At 42.5% G+C, this 24085-nt stretch overlaps 1 protein-coding gene across 1 annotated transcript in view; it reads left to right on the top strand.

The window, feature by feature from the left end:
- The first annotated feature begins 5708 nt into the window (after positions 1–5708).
- LOC141050873 (mast cell protease 1A-like) overlaps positions 5709–24085 on the top strand; it is a 37909-nt gene continuing 19532 nt past the window's right edge. The window contains exons 1-4 of the mRNA XM_073547539.1: positions 5709–5810; positions 9179–9323; positions 13866–14007; positions 18567–18818. Of these exons, the coding sequence (XP_073403640.1) occupies positions 5741–5810; positions 9179–9323; positions 13866–14007; positions 18567–18818 (609 nt within the window). The 5' untranslated portion in view covers positions 5709–5740. The remainder of the gene's footprint in view (positions 5811–9178; positions 9324–13865; positions 14008–18566; positions 18819–24085) is intronic.

Raw genomic sequence — 24085 nt, 5'->3', positions numbered from 1 at the left:
TCAGGGCAGAAAGCGGAGGAGGGTGACTCTCGGGGTGAGGAGTCGGAGAACAGAGAGGATAACAATGAGGTTGTAGATCCCACTTAGTGTGGACCCAGAGGTACGCAGCTGAGTAGCTCGGCAGAAGAGAAGGAGAAGGAAGACATTGCAGATTCCCACACAGAAACGTAGCAACGTAACCACGACAAGCACTGAATCCTAAACCTCAACTCTGACTGTGATCAGTCTCAAGTGTGCAGTTCGGAGGGGCAGCAAGGGCTTGCTTAGCCTGGGCCTCTTTTGAGACTGCAAAGAATGACCCAACTCACATTATCTACCAAATTTGCAAAAAACTCTGTAGAGGCAAAAATTGCAATCATTTGACATGTAGTTGTGAACCGCCACATGTGCGATCAACATGCCTGAGTGTTGGAATCTCACTGCACTAAAATGCAGACTAGCGAGACTCGAGGGGTAGTTCCACAAAACTTTGAATCCCCAAGACTTGCAGGACAAACCTCCATATCTAACACTTCCACGACAGCTTCTGGCTCCTCCACTTCCTCTAGAGGTTCCACTTGTGTCCTCAACCTCTCCCTTAATCAGACACGCGTTCAAACAGTGCAGATATAATCCCCACACTTCTGTACTGCACAGCTATGGCTCACTGCAATCAGGTAGTGTTCAAATTAATATACCTTGGAGATTGCAGTCACCCAGCTCAAGAGTTGTGGAATGCTATCCAGGCCATGTGCAATATTGGTGCAAACCTGGTGGCAGCCGTATGCTGGGAAAACCTCACAGAGGTGCCTTGCATGGCTCACATCCTCAACATGGTGGTACAGCAATTTCTCTGCCACTATCACGGCCAAGATGTGCTGCTGCAGAAAGCACGGTTGCTGTGTGCGCAATTCTGACAATCGCACCCTGCAGCTCATCGACTTTCATCGCTACAGAGGTATTTCCACCTACCGGTTAACCATTTGATTTGCGATGTTCCGAATAGTGATGAGCGAATTTGTTCAGAAAATGATCACTAAACATAAATTCGGCATGAATATGGCACATTCAAAGTTGTGATCGGAAACACGGGCAAAATGTTATAAAATTGGAAAAAAATCTGAAACATTCAGTAAAAAGTGTGGGAAAATATTAGCGTTGTCACTACAGTACTTTCAGCACTTTGGCTACAATAATGGTGGTGTATGATGAACGTGGTAGGGGTTTTGCAGAGCTCAGAGGAGCGGTGTGCTTGTAAACTTTTTTTTTTCATCTAGTGTACATTGTGGCTAGGCAATCAGGGCACAGGAAACATCCATAGTGTCCTGACAACGGCTTATGTCACTGACTGCTGAAATCACACGTCCCTCTCCATGTAAGGAGCTGACATCTTGTTTTAGCACCATTTTGACACTGTAACAGCGCAGAGAGGCTGCTCGTGACACTAGCACTGTTAGCAGCTAGATTTTAGGTAGCTAGCTAGGCGGCTTTTCATTAGTCAGATAGTTTAGCTAGCTAGTGTCCTGTATGGCTGTGAAATCGACCTTCCAGCAGATTTTTTTTATGCCATTACTGAGGTCCACAGACAAAGCCAGCAGGGCACATGTCCTACAAGTGTGTTATGCACTGCTTCTATTGTTCTCCATGCATGAGTAGACCATTCTAAATCTTATTTTTTCACTTGCTAAATGTGAAACAGCATGCCATATCCCATATTGTAATTTAGTGGTGTGGTGACATTGTTCTGTGATTTGGGCTGTGGTGCGTGAAAAAAAATTTGGGGGGCAGTTGCCACTATGATTCACCATGCCCTATCTCACCTTGTTATTTAGTGGTGGTGAAATTCCACAGTCTGCACAGCACATGCACATTAAATAAGAATATAAAAAATTTCTGTTGCTAAACATGAAACAGGCTGCTGTATCCCACGTTGTAATTTTGTGGCGTTGATATGAAGCTGTCTGCAGACCTCAAACACATTAACCCCTTAACGACCGCCGATACGCCTTTTAACGGCGGTAGTTAGGGGTACTTAAACCACAGCGCCGTGAATTCAAGGCACTGTGGAAAAAGTGCATAGCGCCCCCAGAGTCAGATTTTCCCAGAGAACATGATTTTGGTCGGTTTTACCAACCACGCTTTTGCAATCGCCATTATTAACCATATAACGGCGAACGCAAAAAATAAGCCGCGATTTTGCATTAACTTTCTCTCTCCTCTGATGTGATCGCACATCAGAGGCGAGAGAAATAGGGTCCCTGATCCCCCCGGTACCTCCCGGTGGTCCTCGGGCCCTTCTGCCTCCTCCGGTGGGCGCCGCCATCTTCTTCCTGGAAGAAAATGGCAGGCGCATGCGCAGTGCGCCAGCCGAATCTACCGGCCAGCAGATTCCATTTAACGTACATTTTGATCACTGTGATAGAGTTGATCACAGTGATCAAAATAAAAAAAAATAGTAAATAGCTACCCCCTTTATCACCCCCTTAGTTAGGGAAATATAATGAAATAAAGAAAATATATTTATTTTCATTTTTCCATTAGGGTTAGAATTAGGGTTAGGGTTGGAATTAGGGTTAGGGTTGGAATTAGGGTTAGGATTAGGATTAGGGTTGTGATTAGGGTTAGGATTAGGGTTAGGGTTGGGGTTAGGGTTGGGATTAGGGTTAGGGGTGTGTTAGGGTTAGGGTTGGAGCTAGAATTGAGGGGTTTCCACTATTTTGGTACATCAGCGGGTCTCCAAACGAGACATGGCACCACCATTTATTCCAGCCAATTTTGCATTCAAAAAGTCAAATGGTGCTCCCTCCCCTGCGAGCCCAGAAGGTGGTTTACCCCAACATATGGGGCATGAGCGTACTCAGGACAAATTGCACACCAACTTTGGAGGTCTAATTTCTCCTGTTACTCTTGGGAAAATAAAAAGATGGGGGGGCTAAAAAAATCACTTTTGTGGAAAAAAAAGTTTATTTATTTTCACGGCGCTGCGTTATAAACTTCTGTGAAGCACTTGGGGGTTCAAAGTGCTCACCACACATGTAAGCTACTTGGGGGGGTCTAGTTTCCAAAATGGGGTCACTTGTGGGGGGTTTTTACTGTTTAGGCACATCAGGGGCTCTGCAAACACAACATGACACCCGCAGAGCATTCCATCAAAGTCTGCATTCCAAAATAGCGCTCCTTCCCTTCCGAGTTCTCCCAGGCGCCCAAACAGTGGTTCCCCCCACACATGGGGTATCAGTGTACTCAGCACAAATTGTACAACAACATTTGTGGTCCAATTTCTCCTGATAGCCTTGTGAAAATAAAAAATAGCGGGCCAAAAATTTTTTTAGAAAAAAATGATTTTTTATTTTCACTGCTCTGCATTATAAACTTCTGTGAAGCACTTGGGGGTTCAAAGTGCTCACCACACATCTAGATAAGGTCCATAAGGGGTCTAGTTTCCAAAATGGTGTCTGTTGTGAGTTCATTTTCCCCTCCGTCACTGAGGCCTGGTGAACTCCCTATTCTAGTGAAGGAAGGTAGTGAGCCTGATTATCAGGCACCTGGGACTAATGAAGACGATTGGCTGAGTGGAGTCACTGACTGGATTTAAGGCAGCCTACGCCCTTTCTGCCCTGCGGGTGATTTTTCTGTGGACTCTTGGACACCAGTCTGATTCCTGCTCTCCTAAAGCTAAGTTTTCTGTTTTGCCTTTTTGCATCTAGATTTGTTTTTGTTTTTCTTGCTTTTTGGATTCTGCCACTCCCTGCTGGAGTGTGCAGTGTTCCTTGAGCTCTGTCTTCTGAAAGTACCTGAGTGCTGATTTAGTTTTTGAAGCTTAGTTGCTTCAGGGCCATTTTTATATCAGCTTGTTGGCTTTTGTCTCTGATAGGGTTTTGGCAGATTGCAGACAGCAGCCTTCCTATCCGTTCCTATCTAGGTAGTTTTTGGGCCCCGTCTTTGCTCAGCCTGTCTTTCTGTCTGTGTAAGTGTTTTCATCTTGCTTCACCGTCATTATATGTGGGGGGCTGCCTATTGCTTTGGGGTCTGCTCTGGGGCAGTTAGATTTCCCCTTTCCTTCTTTAGGCCTATGTATCTCTCCGGCTGTGATCGAGGGGTGTAGGTCATCATAGGAACCCCCCACGGCTACTGCTAGTTGTGTTGATAGGTTCAGGGGTCTGCAATCTGATAGTTGCCAACTTCTCTGGTTTTCAGGACTTAGCTAGCATTTATGTTTTTGCCTCCTACGGTGACTCAATCATAACAGGTGTCATTTGTGGGGGTTTTCACTGTTTAGGCACATCAAGGACTCTCCAAATGTGACATGACACCCGCAGACCGTTCCATCAAAGTCTGCATTCCAAAATATCACTACTTCCCTTCCGAGCCTCGACGTTTGCCCATACAGCAGTTTTCTCCCAGATATGGGGTATCAGCGTACTCAGGACAAATTTGACAACAACGTTTGGGGTCCAATTTCTCCTGTTACCCTTGACAAAATAAAAAATTGTGGACTAAAAGATCATGTTTGAGAAAAAAATATGATTTTTTTTATTTTCATGCCCGGGCGTTATAAACTTCTGTGAAGCACTTGGGGGTTCAAAGTGCTCACCACCACACATCTAGATAAGTTCCATGGGGGGTCAAGTTTCCAAAATGGGTTCACTTGTGAGCAGTTTCCACTGTTTAGGCACATCAGGTACTCTCCAAACGCGACATGACACCCACAGACCATTTCATCAAAGTCTACATTCCAAAACGTCACTACTTCCCTTCCGAGCCTCGACGTGTGCACATACAGCAGTTTTCTCCCAGATATGGGATATCAGCATACTCAGGACAAATTAGACAACAACGTTTGGAGTCCAATTTCTCCTGTTACCGTTGGGAAAATAAATAAAATTGGACCTGAAATAATTTTTTTGTGAAAAAAAGTTAAATGTTCATTTTTTTTTTAAACATTCAAAAAATTCCCGTGAAGCACCTGAAGGGTTAATAAACTTCTTGAATGTGGATTGGAGCACCTTGAGGGGTGCAGTTTTTAGAATGGTGTCACTTTTGGGTATTTTCTATCATATAGACCCCTCAAAGTGTCTTCAAATGTGATGTGGTTCCTAAAAAAAATGGTGTTGTAAAAATGAGAAATCACTGTTCAAATTTTAACCCTTATAACTTCTTAACCAAAAAAAATTTTGGTTCGAAAATTGTGCTGATGTAAACATGTGGGAAATATTACTTATTAAGTATTTTGTGTGTGTCATATGTCTGTGATTTAAGGGCATGAAAGTTCAAAGTTGGAAAATTGCAAAATGTTCGCCAAATTTCTGTTTTTTTTTTCACAATTAAACGCAAGTTATATCATTGAATTGTTACCACTAACATGAAGTACAATATGTCACGAGAAAACAATGTCAGAATCACCAGGATCCATGGAAGCGTTTCAGAGTTATTACTTCATTAATGGACAGTGGTCGGAATTGTAAAAATTGGCCCGGTCATTAACATGCAAACCACCCTTGGGGGTAAAGGGGTGAACCATCTCTCCACTGACAGCAGCTCATGTTTGGGCCCATTTCTTGAGACAGAGTCGAGTCCCATTAGTGAGACCCTAATCTTTACATTTATGGAATAACCTAAGGTCATTCTATGAATGTATGAGATACCCCCTAATTTCCATTGTTTAAAAACAGTTTGCATTGTGATTGGTCTGGGGTGTGACTACAGTTATTATAAAGGTCATAAAGTTGAAATAGAAGCAGTGAGTGCTTAGAAGCAGCTCATGATGGAACTCGTTGATGTCATCCTTGTGATCTTTTTATCTTCTATCTTCGTATCAACACCAAGAGCAGGTCAGTTTTATCTATATGTATCCATATTATCTGCATATATTTGTAACATCATCATATGTATTTGTTCATACACATGAAAAGGTTCTACAACTTAAATAAAATAAATAGGAAAAAAATTAAAACATGAGTATGTATTGCATTTTTACCTTCTAATGTGTAAAGTTTCACCATTGTAGCTTGTCTCCCAGACTATAACTGGATGAGAAATTATTTACATCATAGTTGTCTGTAATGCTGTTTAGACCTTGTCTTATGAAAAATAAGGTTATTATTGAATAATTATTTTTTAATAAGACATCCTAAATTTTTTTTACCTGGATTCAAAGTGGTAAATGGGTTTTATCAAAAGTTTAAATGATGCTAAAGACATGATCTTAATGCCACTCTCACATAAAGGAAAATGCAAATATCTTACATTTCACATGATTAGTATAGAATAGCACAGATTTATAAAATATAAAATAAAGAGCAGTGAGCATTTTGCATCTAATTTTATCCCTTAGACATCTATGCAATGTCTCTCTCCCTGCCAACCAACTTCTGAATTTTGATTTGCACTGGTGAGGGGCAGAAACCCTGAAACACGCCTGAAAATGCTATTTTTGTTTTGACTTCCTACCCTAAGTCACTTGGTAAAGCACTTTAAAGGGGTCAATATTGACTTATGATTGCTATGCCCAATAGGTGGTGCTAAAGTTCCTGTTCTCTTAGTCTTTGAAAAGGATATTTACATATTTAAATTCCAAGAGGAGCATTGCATGACCTATACATTTCCTTACGCAATCTTGGCAGAATTCACAGGAAGATATTTTACACCTGTGTCAAAAATCTTTTAGTAAGATTATATTCTCACAAAAAAAATTCTCAAAGATTATGATCATTGGACGGCACATCCCACAATGTAATTTGCCCAGTGCATTCTCTATGCACTTAGAGTGCATTTTCTCAAGTTTGTTATCTCTCTTCCAAGATGTTTTAGAGAAGCCAACTAATTAAATGTTGAATTTCTTTCTACCGATTACAACCTACAGATGCAGCAGCCCCCAATATAACAGCTTCCATGTGACGTTAATATTATAGCCCAGTATAGCATAGCCCATACTATCAATGTAGTACTCTGCAGCTCTGTAAGTGGCTAGTTAACTGTATGAAGGGCAATAGGGCTGTTAGAGCACTGGATCCAAAAACAGAGTATCAACCCCCTACTCTTTTATGACGACCCACTGTCTTTTGACATTGTACAGGGTGCAAATCTATCTATTCTGCAACAGTGCAGTGTGCATATCTAGTCTACAGCAGTGCAGTCTGCATTCTGCAGCAGTGCAGTATGCATCTCTAATCTGCAACAGTGCAGTGTGCATCTCCAGTCATCAGCACTGCAGTGTGCATCTCCAGTCATCAGCAGTGCAGTGTGCATCTCCAGTCATCAGCAGTGCAGTGTGCATCTCCAGTCATCAGCACTGCAGTGTGCATCTCCAGTCATCAGCAGTGCAGTGTGCATCTCCAGTCATCAGCAGTGCAGTGTGCATCTCCAGTCATCAGCAGTGCAGTGTGCATCTCCAGTCATCAGCAGTGCAGTGTGCATCTCCAGTCATCAGCAGTGCAGTATGCATCTCCAGTCATCAGCACTGCAGTGTGCATCTCCAGTCATCAGCAGTGCAGTGTGCATCTCCAGTCATCAGCAGTGCAGTGTGCATCTCCAGTCATCAGCACTGCAGTGTGCATCTCCAGTCATCAGCAGTGCAGTGTGCATCTCCAGTCATCAGCACTGCAGTGTGCATCTCCAGTCATCAGCAGTGCAGTGTGCATCTCCAGTCATCAGCAGTGCAGTGTGCATCTCCAGTCATCAGCAGTGCAGTGTGCATCTCCAGTCATCAGCACTGCAGTGTGCATCTCCAGTCATCAGCAGTGCAGTGTGCATCTCCAGTCATCAGCAGTGCAGTGTGCATCTCTAGTCTGAAACAATGCAGTGTAATCTCTAGTCTGCAGCAGTGCAGCGTGCATCTCTAGTCTGCAGAAGTGCAGTGTGCTTTCCCAGTCTGCAGCAGTGCAGTGTGCATCTCCAGTCCTCTCATCAGCAGTGCAGTGTGCATCTCCAGTCCTCTCATCAGCAGTGCAGTGTGCATCTCCAGTCCTCTCATCAGCAGTGCAGAGGGCATCTCTAGTCTGCAGCAGTTCAAAGGACATCTCGTCTGTAGCAGTGCAGTGTGCATCTCTTGTCTGCAGCAGTGCAGTGTGCATTCCTAGTCTGCAGAAGTGCTGTGTGCATCTCAAGTCTGCAGCAGTGCAGAGGACATCTCTAGTCTGCAGCAGTGCAGTGTGCATCTCTAGTCTGCAGCAGTTCAGAGGACATATCTAGTCTGCAGCAGTGCAGCGTGCATTCCTAGTCTGCAGCAGTGCAGCATGCATCTCTAGTCTGCAGCAGTGCAGTCCTCGAGTCTGCAGCAACATTTTTTATGTAGATAGGCAAGGACCCAGAAGAGATGACAGAAGTGATTTATCACCATTTCAGTCTCCTTGGCTATGTAACAATGATGTAATAAAAAGAAAATGATTCATTTCCCTTCTTAAAAATATGTAAAAATGTCAATATTCACTAGAAAACACATTTTATTGAATATTGTAAAAAATGAAAGTGTAAACACTTATTTTATATCCACATGAACATAGTAGCCTCAAAAATAAATTTACCAGGTTATTTAGTATAAGACATCAACCATCCCAAAAAAATCACTTTTTTCTATATACAAAAGTATATAAATTACATAGCAAAGTATATGCACCCCAGAAACACTGAAAAATAGTGTACTTTTGTACTACATGAAGCAAAGCCTTGTACGGCCATGCTAGGTAGAAAACTTAAAATGTTGACATGCAAAGAGGTAAAAAAAAAGACCTGTCATTGAGGCCTTTACAGTCTTGGTCATTAAGAGGTTAAAGAAGTTTGTATATATTTCTGGTACATTTAATTTATACTATCTGTACCTCTATCAACCTTTTCACTATCCTAAACCGCCAGAAAAATTAGGCATTAATTATTTACTGTTGCCCTACAGAAATTTGAGCATTGGCCCATAACCACTCAAAATTGCTGTGGACAATGGATAACATCAAGTTAGATACTGGTTGTTACACTCTAGAACAAACAGGTATTTTACAGGAATACAATTACTACCCCATTCTAAAACCCAATGTAAAAATATCTCAAATGGTGCATGTAGGAAATTGGCAAAATAATTGCAGGGTATTTTTCACTCTCCACCATTGGCTAAAGAGCAGAAATTTTTAGAGGTTTCTTTTACAGAAGTTGTAATGTGTTAATTATATGATTATTAATTAATCTCAATGAAATTTTGTGTATATTACAGAAAAAGTGAATAATGGGATTATTGGGGGTGATGAAGCCAAACCACATTCAAGACCTTATATGGCATACTTAAAAATTGATGGCTCATTTTGTGGTGGTTCTTTGATTGCCCCAGACTGGGTCTTATCTGCTGCCCATTGCGATGGGTAAGTTAATCCAACAACTCTTAAACATATGAACAATGCAGAATTATGCTATACTTGTGCAAAGCTTGACTTGTTTTGCAGTTAAAGAAAACCTGTCATTAGTTTAGTTTATTTTTCTGCTGGTATTTTCAGTCAATACTGCAAAAGCCGCCATACTCATTAGATCAGGGAAAGGGTTACATTTTTGGACAACAGGTTCCCTGTTTGTGTAACCACGCCCATTTAAAAACACGCCCATTAAAAGAAACACAATTTTTTTACTAGCCACGCCAATATTCATCATCCACAAATACAAGTAACGGTAACTAATGGTAAAGGAGCTTTACCCTTCTTACCCCACCAGTACTTTCATTTATAGTCTCATTGTCTCCTGTCCAGCATACATTGTCCCAGTCCCTGTCCATCACTTCTTAGTATGGTGGATAGTTTTAAAGAGTTTTCTACAAGTTTTGAAAATTAGTACCAAAGGAATCTACTAAAATTGGAAAGGATGACCACCTGTCCATCTGTTACCTCAACTGTCTGCTGCAACTCATCTCTGGCCTCAGCAGCAAATATGTGCAAAATAACATCCCACCATGACCAGACTACATATTACCTCCACATAATGACCAAATAATACCACATACATTGGATAAATACTGCCACACTGTGACCAGACCACATATTTCTCCCCACATAGTGATAGAGTACTACAATATTATACTACAATACTGATCATTAATAAAAAGAAACCCCACAATGCTATTAACACTAATATTACCATAATTTCCATTATACACAAGAGCTTTTTATATAGTACACAGTGTATAGTGTACAGGTAATGCAGTGACTCACCAGTGAAATTATACACAGGAGCGCTGTATATAGCGTATAATGTACAAGTAATATAGTGAATACCAGTGACAATCTACAGGAACACTGTAAATAGCATACAATGTACAGGTAATATAGTGATTACCAGTGACATTATACACAGGAGCTCAGTATATAGTGTCAGTGTACAGGTAATAAAAGGCTCACCAGTGACATTATACATAGGAACTCTCCATATACTTTATATTATATATTGTAAATGTAGAAATAAATTTACAGTGCCATCTGTAGATGAAGGGATACTTTTTGCTTTTCTTCTTCATCCAGCGCAGACTGCCATAACTTTTTCTAGCTGGGACTCATCTCTGCAGAAAATAACACACAGTCATCTATAGCTGATCGCTTCTGCATCACATTCCCTACTTTTCCCCCAGCTTCTACACGTCACCAGATGAAGAAAAAAAGCAACAAAATAAAATGCATCACAGCAGTAATAATATCCCTTAATTTGCCCACAGTAATAATGTCCTCCATCCTGGCAACTTTCTGTAATAAAGTCCTCCTTTATGGCCCCTTCTTGTAATGCCTGACATCTTGGGCTACTTAATGTATCAGTTTCCCATCCTGGGTCCCTATGTGTTCCATCCTGGTCCACATGTGTCTCCCATATGTCCCCCATCCTGGTACCCATATGTTCTACATCCTGGACCAGACATGTCTCTATCCTGGCCCCCACATGTCTCCATTCTGGTCCCCATATGTCTCCATCCTGGTAATATATGTCACCATCCTGGCCCCATATGTTTCCATCTTGGTCCCAATAAATATCCCTCCTGGTTCCCATATGTCTGTCCCCCATATTGTGGATTTTCAGTAAAAAAAAAAAAAAGAGCCTGAGTACATGATCACAGCCAGGTATATTTTTCTCTAAAACGCTCAGTTTCATTGAAAATATGCTTCAAAGATCTGACCAGGGACCATAGCCAGAGAAGAGACTAGTCTGGCTTATCCCTCTGGAGGTTTCTCCCAGCGCTGCTAGAGGTGATAGACTGGTCTCTTGCATAGCGAGTTAGTTTTATAAATTAAATAACAATATTAACTGTGCAAGCACAATGTCTAATATAGGAGGCAGTGACCTGTCATTTAAGGCGCACTGATGACGATGAGGCTAAAAAAGAGCCGTCCAGAGGCTCACCCCAGAGCATGAGATTCTCATTAACTGAAAAATTTCTAACAGATTAAACAAGAACCACAAAACGGATTTCTTCAACCCAGTTATCATTTCAATCAGTGTAAAGGCGCCAACCTGACAATGCAGTAGTAGTTTACCTAGTAGTTTACCTAGCAAAATCCTAATGACAGGTTCACTTTAAACATGGCCGTTGAAGGGAACAACAATTCCTGTAACTTTTTATATTAATCATACATTTTTTAAATATATTTTTTGTATATTTTTTCTTCATCTCACTACCTGTATTTTTTTTTAAATAGTCATTTTCAACTTATCTACTGAGCCTTACGACAGGCTGACTCTTGCTAAGCTTTAGAGATCACTTTTCAGTAGTCATCTCATCTCATTATCATCTCAAGCATTAAAATGTAAAGTAAAACCAATATACAGATAATTTAAAAGAGACCATTACAATAGGTGATTGTCATAGCTTACCTCTTCTCCCTTCCAGTAAAATGACACCCCCACAAATCATAGAGCATGCCAAGGTTCCTATGTCTAAGGCTAGGTTCACACTTGTGGATGGGCGAGCTGCGGAGGGCTGCGGACTTCCTCCGTGAAGCTCTGCCCACGGCCACACCTCCTCCGGTCAGCTCCGCCTGCGGCCGCATGTGGCCTGCGTACCCTATCTTTAACATTGGGTTCGCAGGCTGTGTGGATGTATGCGGATGCTGCTCCATATCCATGTGCAGAAAATAGAATAAAAAAATGAAACAATGTTTCAGTATCTAAATATAGTGTATTAGCAACTCAAAATTCTAAATAATACATTACATTCACGTTAGAAAGTCTCTTACAGGAGTTATCTCAGGAAGACAATACTTTGTAGGTCAGATGCTTGCTACAGTGTATATGTCTGGTTTAAGAAGCCCCTAGTGAATTTGCTCTGGTAATAATAGCTGAATGCAGAGGGAATGCCAGAAGTAGGCATACTTTCCAATGCAGCCACAACTTTTTGTAGAAACCTGGTATTATATACCAGCCGTTAAAATAAATGGCCTACCATGTAACACTTGGTTTGAGTGCATCTGCCATGCCAATGGGCACTATTTTTTCGCTGCTTTCTGCTCTGGCTCTTAGTAGAAGATGGTGAGTAAGGGTATGTTTCCACGTAGCGTATGTTTTCAGGATTTGCTGCGGATTGAGCGCTGCGTACAGCCGCAGCGTCCAATCCACAGCATACAGATGTTACAGCACAGTGGAGAGGATTTTATGAAATCCCGTTTCCACTATGCGTGCAGAGAGGCGGGTGACACATCCGAAATTACGGACATGCGGCGTGTCTTTCCAGACCGCAGCATGTCTATTTCTCTTGCGGAGATGCTCCGTCTCCGCAAAATAAATAACCCAGTCTATGGATAGGATGCGGTGATTCCGGATGTGTTCAATGAGCGCATGCGGTATCACCGCGTGTACAACAGGGGGCGGCCCTTTGGGCGGAGCGGGGTTTCCGATTGTGGGGAAGGTGACTTGACGGACAGACTTGACTGGAAGTAGGAGGGGACGGTTTGTGCACTATAGACGGAGATTGGCAATGACAGAAGGGTAACAGCTGGGAAAGATAGAAAAGGGAGTGCAGTACCTAGAATCGACTAGAAGATGGCAGGGGGGAGATAGGAACCCAGGAGGGTATTTCCCAGTGAGAGGGGGGATAAATAGGACAGGTTAGGTTTCCAGGCTAGGCTAGTCCCAGGAGGAGCTCAGGAGGAGAAGACTCAGGACAGAAGACTGAGACCAGTGGAAGAGTTCAACCAGGGGACTGACAGGAAAAGACAGTCAGGGGGGTGGCCCTGACACGACGGACCGCAGGACAGATGAGTCCCCGGGGGTACCGATTGGACGACAACCTCGGGCAGATGAAGCGCTGGCGGTAGATTGGTCTAGGACAGCCCCAGCGAAAGATCCGCGACGGACGTCACTTCGACAGGAAAGGTGAAGGTACCCGGGCCTGGAAACAGAGAATTGTAAAGGAACTGCGGTGCATGGCTATGGTCGTCAGGAGGACGGCCAATAAACCCGGATCTGTTACAACTGAAATCTGCCTCCGTCTCGTCTTTGCATCGCCTGGTGTCTGTGTCGTCCGGACGTGGTAAGCAGTGGACCACCCCCCAAGCTGGCCCCTACCACACGCTGCATCCAAAGCGCTGCAAGTACGCAGCGTGGAGACATGCCCTAAGAGGATCTGCTCTATGTCATCTACTGTATAAGCCCTCAGAGCATATGCAGAAGGATTGTCTTAGGGAGACAACTTGCTAAAGAAATAGATTTTTTTGAAAGGTGCACAGAAACAGAAAGGTGGCATATCATTAACATACTAATTGTGGCAAACTACACAGGTACATTTTGATTTTACAATTTTTTGGTTTATTGCTTTAAAGCTTTTCTGTAGAAATCCACTGTAATGTGCAGGAGTCTACTATGATTTTCCTGCTGTAGACAACCAAGCAAAAAATTACAGTAACTTTAGATGATTCCAAGTATATGGCATTTTTCAGGGACATTGTTGTCATTCTTGGGGCTCATGATGTTTCTCAGCCAGAAGAAACGCAGCAAATTCTAGCAGTTGAGAGCCATTACGTACACCCAGAATATGATGAAGCAGCATCCATGCCATCCAATGATGTATTATTATTGAAGGTAAGAATAATCTTTTCTACTTTTCTTTAAATTAAGGACAGTCACAGTAGGTAAACATATACTGTATATATTAATAATAATAATAATCTTTATTTATATAGCGCCAACATATTCCGCAGCGCTTTACAGTTTAACAGTTTCAAAACACAAGTCATAAGTAACAATGTTAACAATACAATAATTAAAGCAAAATAAGACGACCCTGCTCGTGATAGCTATAATCTACAATGGGGTGGGGGAGATACAGGTGTGTATTTACAATGTTGTATTTACAATGATGGTCCAACCATCTTGAGGGAGTGAGGGATGGATGGAGATAGTGAATGGGCTACACTTGCACACTTACACATAGAATGACTTTGATTAGTGTACGTGATAGGCCGCTCTGAATAAAATGTGTTTTGAGGGAGCGCCTGAAACTATGCAAATTGTGGATAGTCCTAATTTCTTGGGGTAGAGCATTCCAGAGGATTGGTGCAGTGCGGGAGAAGTCTTGGAGTCGGGAGTGGAAGGTACGGATTAGTGCAGAGGTTAGTCGAAAGTTGTTTGCAGAGCGCAGTGGTCAGTTAGGCCGATAAACAGAAATGAGGGAGGAGATGTAGGGGGGTGCTGCACTGTGGAGAGCTTTGTAGGTGAGAACAATTACTTTGAATTGGATCCTATAATGAGTGGGCAGCCAATGTAAGGACTGGCGAAGAGTGGACGTGTCCGAGTACCGATTAGCCAGATTGATGACCCTGGCTGCTGCATTAAGTATGGACTGGAGAGGGGATAGTCGAGTAGTGGGGAGGCCAATTAATAGAGCATTGCGGTAGTCCAGGCGGGAGTGGATCAATGCTACAGTGAGGGTTTTTGTTGTTTCCATAGTGAGAAAAAGGGCCAATTCTAGAGATGCTCTTTAGGTGTAAGCGACAAGAGCGGGCAAGAGATTGTATATGGGATGTGAAGGAGAGATTGGTGTCAAACATAACACCCAGACAGCGCGCCTGCTGCCGGGGTGTTATTATGGTGCCACTTATGGAGAGGGAAATGTCAGATTTAGGGAGGTTAGTAGACGGCGGGAGCAGAAGAAGTTCAGTTTTGGAAAGGTTGAGTTTCAGATAGAGAGCGGACATGAAGTTGGAGACTGTGGACAGACAGTCACTGGCGTTCTGTAGTACAGCAGGGGTAAGGTTGGGGGATGACGTATATTGTTGTGTGTCATCAGCATAAAGATGGTACTGAAAGTCAAATCTGCTGATAGTCTGTCCAATTGGGGCCGTGTAGAGAGAGAAGAGTAGGGGGCCAAGGACTGAGCCCTGAGGTACCTCAACAGCGAGAGGAAGAGGAGATGCCAGAGAACAAAACACAGAAGGAGCGGTCAGAAAGATAGGAAGAGAACCAGGAGAGAGCAGTGTCCTTAATGCCTAGTATCTGGAGCCTAGAGAGTAGGAGAAAGTGGTCAACAGTGTCGAAAGCTGCAGATAGGTCGAGAAGAATGAGCAGAGAGTGGTCACCCTTACGTTTTGCTGTCAGAAGGTCATTAGTCACTTTGATGAGTGCAGTTTCAGTCGAATGTAGGAGGCGGAAGCTGGACTGTGAAGGGTCTAGAAGGGAGTGAGTGGAGAGGTAACGGGTAAGGTGGGAGTAAACTAGGCGCTCCAAAAGTTTAGAGATGAAGGTGAGATCGGAGTCTGGTCTGTAGTTGTTTGTGCAGGATTGGTCGAGAGCGGGTTTCTTTAGTAATGGAGTAACGATGGCGTGGTTGAAGGAGGATGGGAAAATGCCCGAGGAGAGGGAGAGATTAAAGATTGCAGTTAGGTGAGTTGTGACGACTGGAGAGAGAGACTGGAGGAGATGTGCGGGAATGGGGTTGGTAGTGTATGTAGTCGGACGAGAGGAAGAGAGGAGTCTGGAAACTTCTTCTGTGATGGGATCAAATGTGGAAAGTGAGTCAGGGGAGATGCACGAAGGGATGGGAGTCACAGCATTTGGTGGTTGGGAGCATATTAAATGTATATAATAACAGCAAGCTGGCAGTAAGTGTTTAAGCTGTGTAAGCATTTACAGAGCTCTAGCTTTGTCCGTAGTTTTCATTTTATCCACCTACCTAATTCAGTTTAGCACATTTTAAGTTTGGACTGGATGTACAGTACATGTTAGATTAAAAGCATATAATACAGCTAGCAAGGCCAAGCTGCACTAGTAGAAAGTAACAAAACTTGTAGGTTGTGGGCTCAAATGCAAAATATCTAGCAAGGCCTGCACCTATCAATATGATTGTATTTTACATATTGGCCAAAGGGACCTTTTGGGCCATCCTAGGTGCTTCCTAGGCTTCAGGACCAAGCAGAAATGCAAGTCCTGCACACAATGTAGTTACACCCCACCTAGTAGTTGATTTCTGCTAGTTATGCAGTCTCCTGTTCAGACAGACTTCACCTTGCTGTTCCATGTCACTGTATTTTGGGTCAATATGTCTATCAAATTACCTAAGGTGATGTGTCTGCTACTGTATTTGGGTACATCTTTCAGTTACTGATGTAAATATTAAAAAGACATCATAACTAAATGGCATAATATAATGAAATTCTTGTTTCTTTCTTAATTGTACCTTATTATGTTTGTGTTTTCAGTGTAAAAATGTGTCTTCTTTTAAACCGGTCACTGGATTTTTTTCTTTAAGGGCATGTGCACACAGTGCGGATTGTGCTGCGGAATTTTCCACTCGGATTTGCAGGTAAATCCACAGGTAAAATGACCTGTGGTTTACCTGCAGATTTGCCTGCGGTTTTCACCTGCATTTTGACATCTGAACAATGGAACAGGTGTCAAACTGCAGCGGAATACGCAGAAAGAATTGACATGCTGCGGATTTAAAACAGCAGCAAATCCGCGTGGAAAAATCCGCAGCATGTGTACTGCGGTTTTTAAAATCCATTGATTATCATTGTACTGTACTTTGCTTGTGGAAATGCAGCGGATCCACAAAGGTAAATCCGCTGCGGATCCATAGCAGAATCTGCACCGTGTGCACATGCCCTTATAGGGTATATCCGGGACTGTCTGTTGACCCGGCACTGGTCACTGAGCTTCAGCTAATCCCTGTCAACAGAGCAGCAGTTTCTCTTCCTGTAGTCAGGACTGGACTACTGATATCATGCTGATTGACAGCCGGCTTCCCCCAATTAGGCAGCAGAGAGACAGCTGTCAATCAGCATGACACCAGTAGTCCCGCACTGTCTCCAGGAAGAGAAACTACTGCTCTGTTGACAGGGAGTAGCTGAATCTTTGGCAGGAGTGGTCAATGACCAGCGCTTGGTACAACAGATAGATAGTTGCGCTGTTAGCAACGACGTCCCTTTTTTAAAAAAAATTCCCGGGTATCCCCTTTACATTGAGTACCTCTTCCACCTGGAGCTGCTCCTCTGACTCTAGAACAGTTTTTCCTTTTCTTTTGTGCCATCTGTTCCAGAGTCATATCTGTTGTAGTTAAGGTGCAAATTTTCTCTTCTATCAACTGGGCATAAAAGGCAAAACAGCTCTGTGAACATTTTTTCTTCTCTATGACACTGGTCATTAAAACAAGGCCAATTCACAGAGGAGAAAAAGAAAATTTCCACAGAAAAGGGTATAGCTACAACCTGGCTCAGCATGTTCTTCTGAGATAAGATTTGTTTCACATGACCACGCGGAAAGCAGCTAGAGAAGCTCTGGCACTAGCAGTGCTGGAGAGCCAGACCCATCAGTGTTGCTTTTCTCCTGTGCCAGTGCTGCTGATCAGGAAAGATCTGCTAACCGAAAGATTGGAGCCCAAGGGACATTGGTGTTTTTTTCCTTCCAAAGACCATACTAAGGACCAGGGGGCACTCATTAGTGGAAGAAAGGCGATTTCGGCAGCTAAATAGGAAAGGGTTCCTTACTGTTAGAGCAGTCAGACTGTGGAATGCCCTACCACAAGAGGTAGTAATGGCAGACACTATAACAACTTTTAAAAAAGGGTGAATGATTTCCTCACTACACACAACATTGCTGGTTATAGATAATTTAGTGACAAAATGTATAATTGGTAGAGAAAGTTTGAACTTGATGGATCTAGGTCTTTTTTCAACCTACGTAACTATGTAACTATGTAAATATACTCACTTTCTGCACTGGCACCATTCCAGCAACGTCGATACCATGTCTCCCAGGGCTCATGTGAAATTGTTATGCCATTTGAGTCCTGCAGGGCTCACATGGCATAAAAATGTCATGTGAGCTCCAGGAGATCCAGCGCTAACATGGCTGAAATGACGTCAGTGCAGGAAGTGAGAATACGTTATTTTTCACAAAGTGAACTACGCATTTTAAAAATGGGTTGTCCAGGCACTGGTCAAACCATTTAAGCCATCTTTCCAGTCACCTTTTTCAAAATTAAAATTTTAGACCTAGCATCTTTGATCTACGGCTAACTTTACAAATGTTGTAATGAAACTGACTAGGTGCAGTATTAGATAGTGAAAACATCTTTCTGAGCAGTACTTCTTACAACCCAGGTCCATTTGTAATACTGATCATTATGTTTCTTCTCTTACTAGCTTTCATCTCGGGCTGAGCTAAATGAATATGTACAGACAATTCCACTTCCTTCCAGTAGCAGTGACCTTCCAAAAGATACACCATGCAGTCTCGCAGGCTGGGGACTAATCGACCGGACACGTACCACAGAAAAATTATTTGAGACGAATGTCACTATTGTTAGCCGTCGGTTGTGTCACCGTTACTACCCTGGATTGACTGATGGGATGATTTGTGCAGGGAGCCCCAAAAGAATCACAGACTCCAGTCAGGTAACATGCTTTGCAAACTGCTTTCTAATGGGCCACTATCACATTCTGAGAATACATCTCAATTATGCTGTATTTAAATAGCAAAATAGGGTAAGAGTGAATTTAGAGAATAGAAACATAGCTGAAAATATGAATTAAGGTAATCGGCATATTTATAGCCAAGAGAAACTCTCCATACAGCATAAAAGACATAAGAGAACATTTGGGAGCTTAGATCTCAAAAGAAGATATAAATAAATAAGTGAATCTATGAGTCTTGTTTTTTAGAAAAGTAAAAAAAGAGTATGTTATTAATAACATGCAGACAAGACATACCATGTAAACTTATTCATACTATAAAGCCACAGAAATGTGACAGGCGGGAAGTGATGCAACCGTGTGTCAGCAAAAAGAACAAGCAGGTCACTGCACAATTTAGGGAAATAACACTACTGCCAAGAATACAGCTTTGTGCCCATTAACCTCCAAATATTGCGCTTGAATGGCAAATGCTGTGTATCTGGCACAGACCGCAACTAGGGTTAAGAATTAAATTACATCCTGTTCGGTGAATTTACAATTAAATCAATTTATACTCCATATCGTAATAAGTTGCAGTGAGTGTCATCACACAACATAAGTCACATTAGTTACTCAGTAGAAATATTGAGGCCAAATGGTCACACACAGAAATCCAAACAAAGCTGTGGAGTGCTCTTACTGATATTGTGCAGCGCTCGTAAGCTGAGAAGAGGCCCTGACATGCATTTCGCACTTCGCTTCCTCTATATTTCTACTGAGTACAATATGAGTCCACACACAGCCCCACACATACAGTATGAATCCACACACAGCCCCCTACATACAGTATGGGCCCCCACATAGCTACCTATATACTGTATAAGCCCCACATAGCTCCCTATATATAGTATGATCCCCCATATAGCAACCTATATACTGTATGAGCACTGTTGTAACTCCCTATATACAGTATAAGCCAAAAATAGCTCCCTATATACAGTATGAAGTTCCATATAGCCTACAATACACAGTATAAGCCCACACATAGCCTCCTATATACAGAGTGAGCCCACACATTGCCTCCTATATACAGAATGAGCCCCCACATAGCCTCCTAGATACATGATGTGCCCCCACATAGCATCCTATATGCAGTATGAGCTCGCACATAGCCTTCTATATATAGTATGCACCCCATATAGCCTCCTACATACAATATATAGCCTCCTATATACAGTGTGAGCCTCTATATAGCCTCCTGTATACAGTGTGAGCCTCTGTATAGTCTCCTGTATACAGTGTGAGCCTCTGTATATCCTCCTATATACAGTGTGAGCACCTATATAGTCTACTGTATACAGTTCAAGCTTCTAAATAGCCTTCTGTATACAGTGTAAGCCCTATATAGCCTCCTGTATACAGTGTGAACCCCTGTATAGCCTCCTGTATAGTTAATCTGAGTTTAAGAGCACGTAGTATTCGAACCGCGTCCAGATCCTCTCGGGCTCTTCCATGATATGATGACTATAGCAGACTTGTCATGAATATTTTAATGTATTTACAATAAAGAAATTCTTTGGATTTTAATCCTGGAGCTGGACATTCCTTCTTCTAGCCTCCTGTATACAGTGTGAGCCCCTATATAGTCTCCTGTATACAGTGTGATCCCTATATAGCCCTTTGTAGACAGTGTGAGCCCCATATAGCCTCCTGTATACATTGTGAGCCTCTATATAGCCTACTGTATACAATGTGAGCCCCCATTTAGCCCCCTATATTCAGTGTGAGGCCCTATATTGCCTAATGTATGCAGTGTGAGCCCCCATATAGCCTCCTGTATACAGTGTGAGCCCCTATATAGTCTCCTGTATACAGTGTGATCCCTATATAGCCCTTTGTAGACAGTGTGAGCCCCATATAGCCTCCTGTATACATTGTGAGCCTCTATATAGCCTACTGTATACAATGTGAGCCCCCATTTAGCCCCCTATATTCAGTGTGAGGCCCTATATTGCCTAATGTATGCAGTGTGAGCCCCCATATAGCCTCCTGTATACAGTGTGAGCCCCTATATAGTCTCCTGTATACAGTGTGATCCCTATATAGCCTTTTGTAGACCGTGTGAGCCCCATATAGCCTCCTGTATACAGTGTGAGCCTCTATATAGCCTACTGTATACAATGTGAGCCCCCATTTAGCCCCCTATATTCCTTGTGAGGCCCTATATTGCCTAATGTATGCAGTGTGAGCCCCCATATAGCCTCCTTTATACAGTGTGAGCCCCTGTACAGTCTCCTGTATACAGTGTGAGCCCCTATTTAGCGCCTTATATTCAATGTGAGCCCCTATATTGCCTTCTGTATACATTACTAGTCGCCACGTCTCATACACATATTAAAAAAAAAAAAAAAGATATACGGACTTACTCACCTCTCTCCATTTCTACTGGTGCTCTGCTGCGGTCTCTGATGCTTTTCTTCTGGTCTGCTAGTGCAATTATATAATTGCGCTGACGCCAGCTGATGGCATCATCACAGTGGCACAGCAGAGGCGACGGTAGTGCCCATGGAGCTGCGCTGCCATTCTGAATCGTCTGCAGCGCAGCACCAGGAAAGGTCCCTGCTGAGATATGTTGGCCGCTGTGGTCCCCCCGGAGCTTCGGTCCCTGGATTGCTCTCATTATAATCTGTCTATAAATGCGATCATTTTTAAAGAAGCTTAAAAATCAATGATTTTGGCTACAGATTATCCTGGGTATACAAGACATTTGCTGCCGATAATATAATGTTCTATGCACCCAGAAAGATTGTGTTAACATATGGAAGTGCAGTGGGCCTATTAAACGACTGCCGATCAATTTGCATGTAGCTATTTGTTTAACAGCCAAGGTCGGTCTGTCTAAATGCATCTTTAGACTTTGGGGATAGACTCCAAAACAACCTAATCTTGTTCTTGGAACAAAACTCCAAAGTTTCTTCTGTTTTGGATAAAAAACGGGAATGGTAAGTTATCAAGCTTCTTTTTTTTTTTCATACGGTACTTACTTTCTAGCTTTGCATAGAGATTCGAGTAGCTTATCTGATAGTTCAAGTTCCCAATGATCATTTATATTACATTGCTCAGTGTTCTGAACATTGAATCTTGTATTTTCACCAATGAGGATACTTGTAAAAACAGTAAATTGTACTTTTATGTATAGCGATATTTCCCAACTCCAGTCCTCACGGCCTCCCACATGTCATGTTTTCAGGTTTTCCTTAGTATTGCAGAGGTAATGGAATTATTGCCTGTGCAGGTGATGCTGTTATCACTAGGAAACACTGGTCTATAGTAACCAGTTTACCTATAAGCATGATTTCTGTAATTCTTTTGTGATATCTGGTTGATCAAAGATACTTTATAGTGAATCTGTTAGTAGAATCACTTCTCCTAAGTCTTCTATATGGGCATGTAGGTCATAGAAAGCGAAGTAGAATGATACTGTCATGCTGCTGCTATGCAGGTAGATGCAAGCTCCACTAGATGGCCATAGAGTGGAGGGAGGACTGCACACAGCAAGAGCAGACCTGCAGTGCAGCAGCGAGGCTGCCACCAAGTGGCAGAAGAATAATCAAACAAGCCGTACCAAAGGAATAAACAAGCACAGAGTCAGAAGCAAGCCAAATGGGTCAGTACTGGTCAGGAGCAGATATGCCAAAGACAAGAGACAAACAGCAGGTCAGGGTCCAAGCCGAGTCAAAAACCAGGGAGTCCTAAACATGAAAGGGAAACACTAAGTCAGGACTAGGAGTGGGGGACAAACAGACATGGGCAAAGTCAGCAGCAGGAGGACAAATCAGGGAACTACCAGAGGCAGATACTCACGCCGTAGACAGAAAATATAACTGACGTGGCCTACAGGACACAGAAGGAAGAAATAGCAAACCTGAATCCAAAATGAGGCCAGGCAAAGTTAACTCTTGACATGAACAGCCCGGGAAAAGGGCAGACAGAGCCCAAAACCCAGACTGGATCATGACAGATACCTTGAAATCTGCGATCGGATGCCTTATTCCAGGGAAATTCATGTTTTTCTTATATGTAAATGACTAAATAATCTGCCTCCAGAGATTATTATAAATGAAAGCAGGTGTTACCAGTGTGAACCAATTAATGACTGACATTCTGCTCCCATAATAACACACAGATCTGCACTGAGATCAGAACTAACACAGTACAGCAGAGCTAACACAGGAAAGCAGAAGTGAAGTTTGTCTCATTACAAACATTAGCAGCTTTGTGATGACAGCTATGCCTCAAAGCTGTGTCTGATTATAACTATCACATTACTGCAGAGTTGAACTTTGACTCATTGCAAACACATTTACAGTGTTGTCAGCTCTTCTATGCTACCCTTCCTCCCCACACACTTACTACCTGTGAGATTGAAACTAACATGCTATAACATACTATAAAAGGACACCTCTGCTAGTAGAATAGAAGCTAACTTTTTGTCATTACAGTGGTAGCACTGCTGTACTGTGTTACTTCTGATCTCACTGCAGAGCTGTGTGTGATTATGAGAGCAAAGTGTCAGTCATTGCATATCACTCTGGTAACACTCCATTTCATTTGAAGCTTTTTTTAATCACTGGATTGGTGCTACTAATGTACATTCCACGTCACTAGTATTATACTTACCAGACGCCGCCTTCATCTGTTATTGGCGCCGATATGGTCATCTTCTGCACTTTTTGACCTGGAGGATCACTCCAGTGCTTGCTGGGCGATCCAGAAATCACTACTAGGGATGAGCGAACGTGCTCGTTGAAACTCGGTTATCATTCGAGTATCATGATGCTCAGATGTGCTTGTTACTCGGCAAGCAATGGGCAGTGCTCGAGTGACAACTCAAATTCCCCCCCTTCATCTTTGGTGCCTGTTATGCAGCCAGTAAGCATGCGGGGATTGCCTGTGAGTCACTGTAATGCTGTAGCCATCTTAGTTGTGACATTACTGTGATTCAAGAGTGACTAAATCCAGTCTTCAGACATGGATTAGGCCTGTGCAGTACTTTGGCAAATATTCAGCTGCTTTTTGTTTATGGGGTCTCAAAATTTTTTATATATTTTGATCCATCAAGTATTACGTGCTATGAGGTCCTTTTTTGTGTTATATAACACACTCTAAAATCATTGAAACATTTTCTTGGGCTACATTTCTCAGCCATACACACCGTAGTGTGCAGTAAATTTCTGTGATCTCTACAACTGCTAAAGGCTTTAATA

This window comes from Dendrobates tinctorius, unplaced genomic scaffold (genome assembly GCF_039654945.1).
Source record: "Dendrobates tinctorius isolate UK_male_01 unplaced genomic scaffold, ASM3965494v1 ptg000011l, whole genome shotgun sequence".
Lineage (NCBI taxonomy): Eukaryota > Metazoa > Chordata > Amphibia > Anura > Dendrobatidae > Dendrobates > Dendrobates tinctorius.
This window is presented reverse-complemented; position numbering and strand designations above follow the sequence as displayed.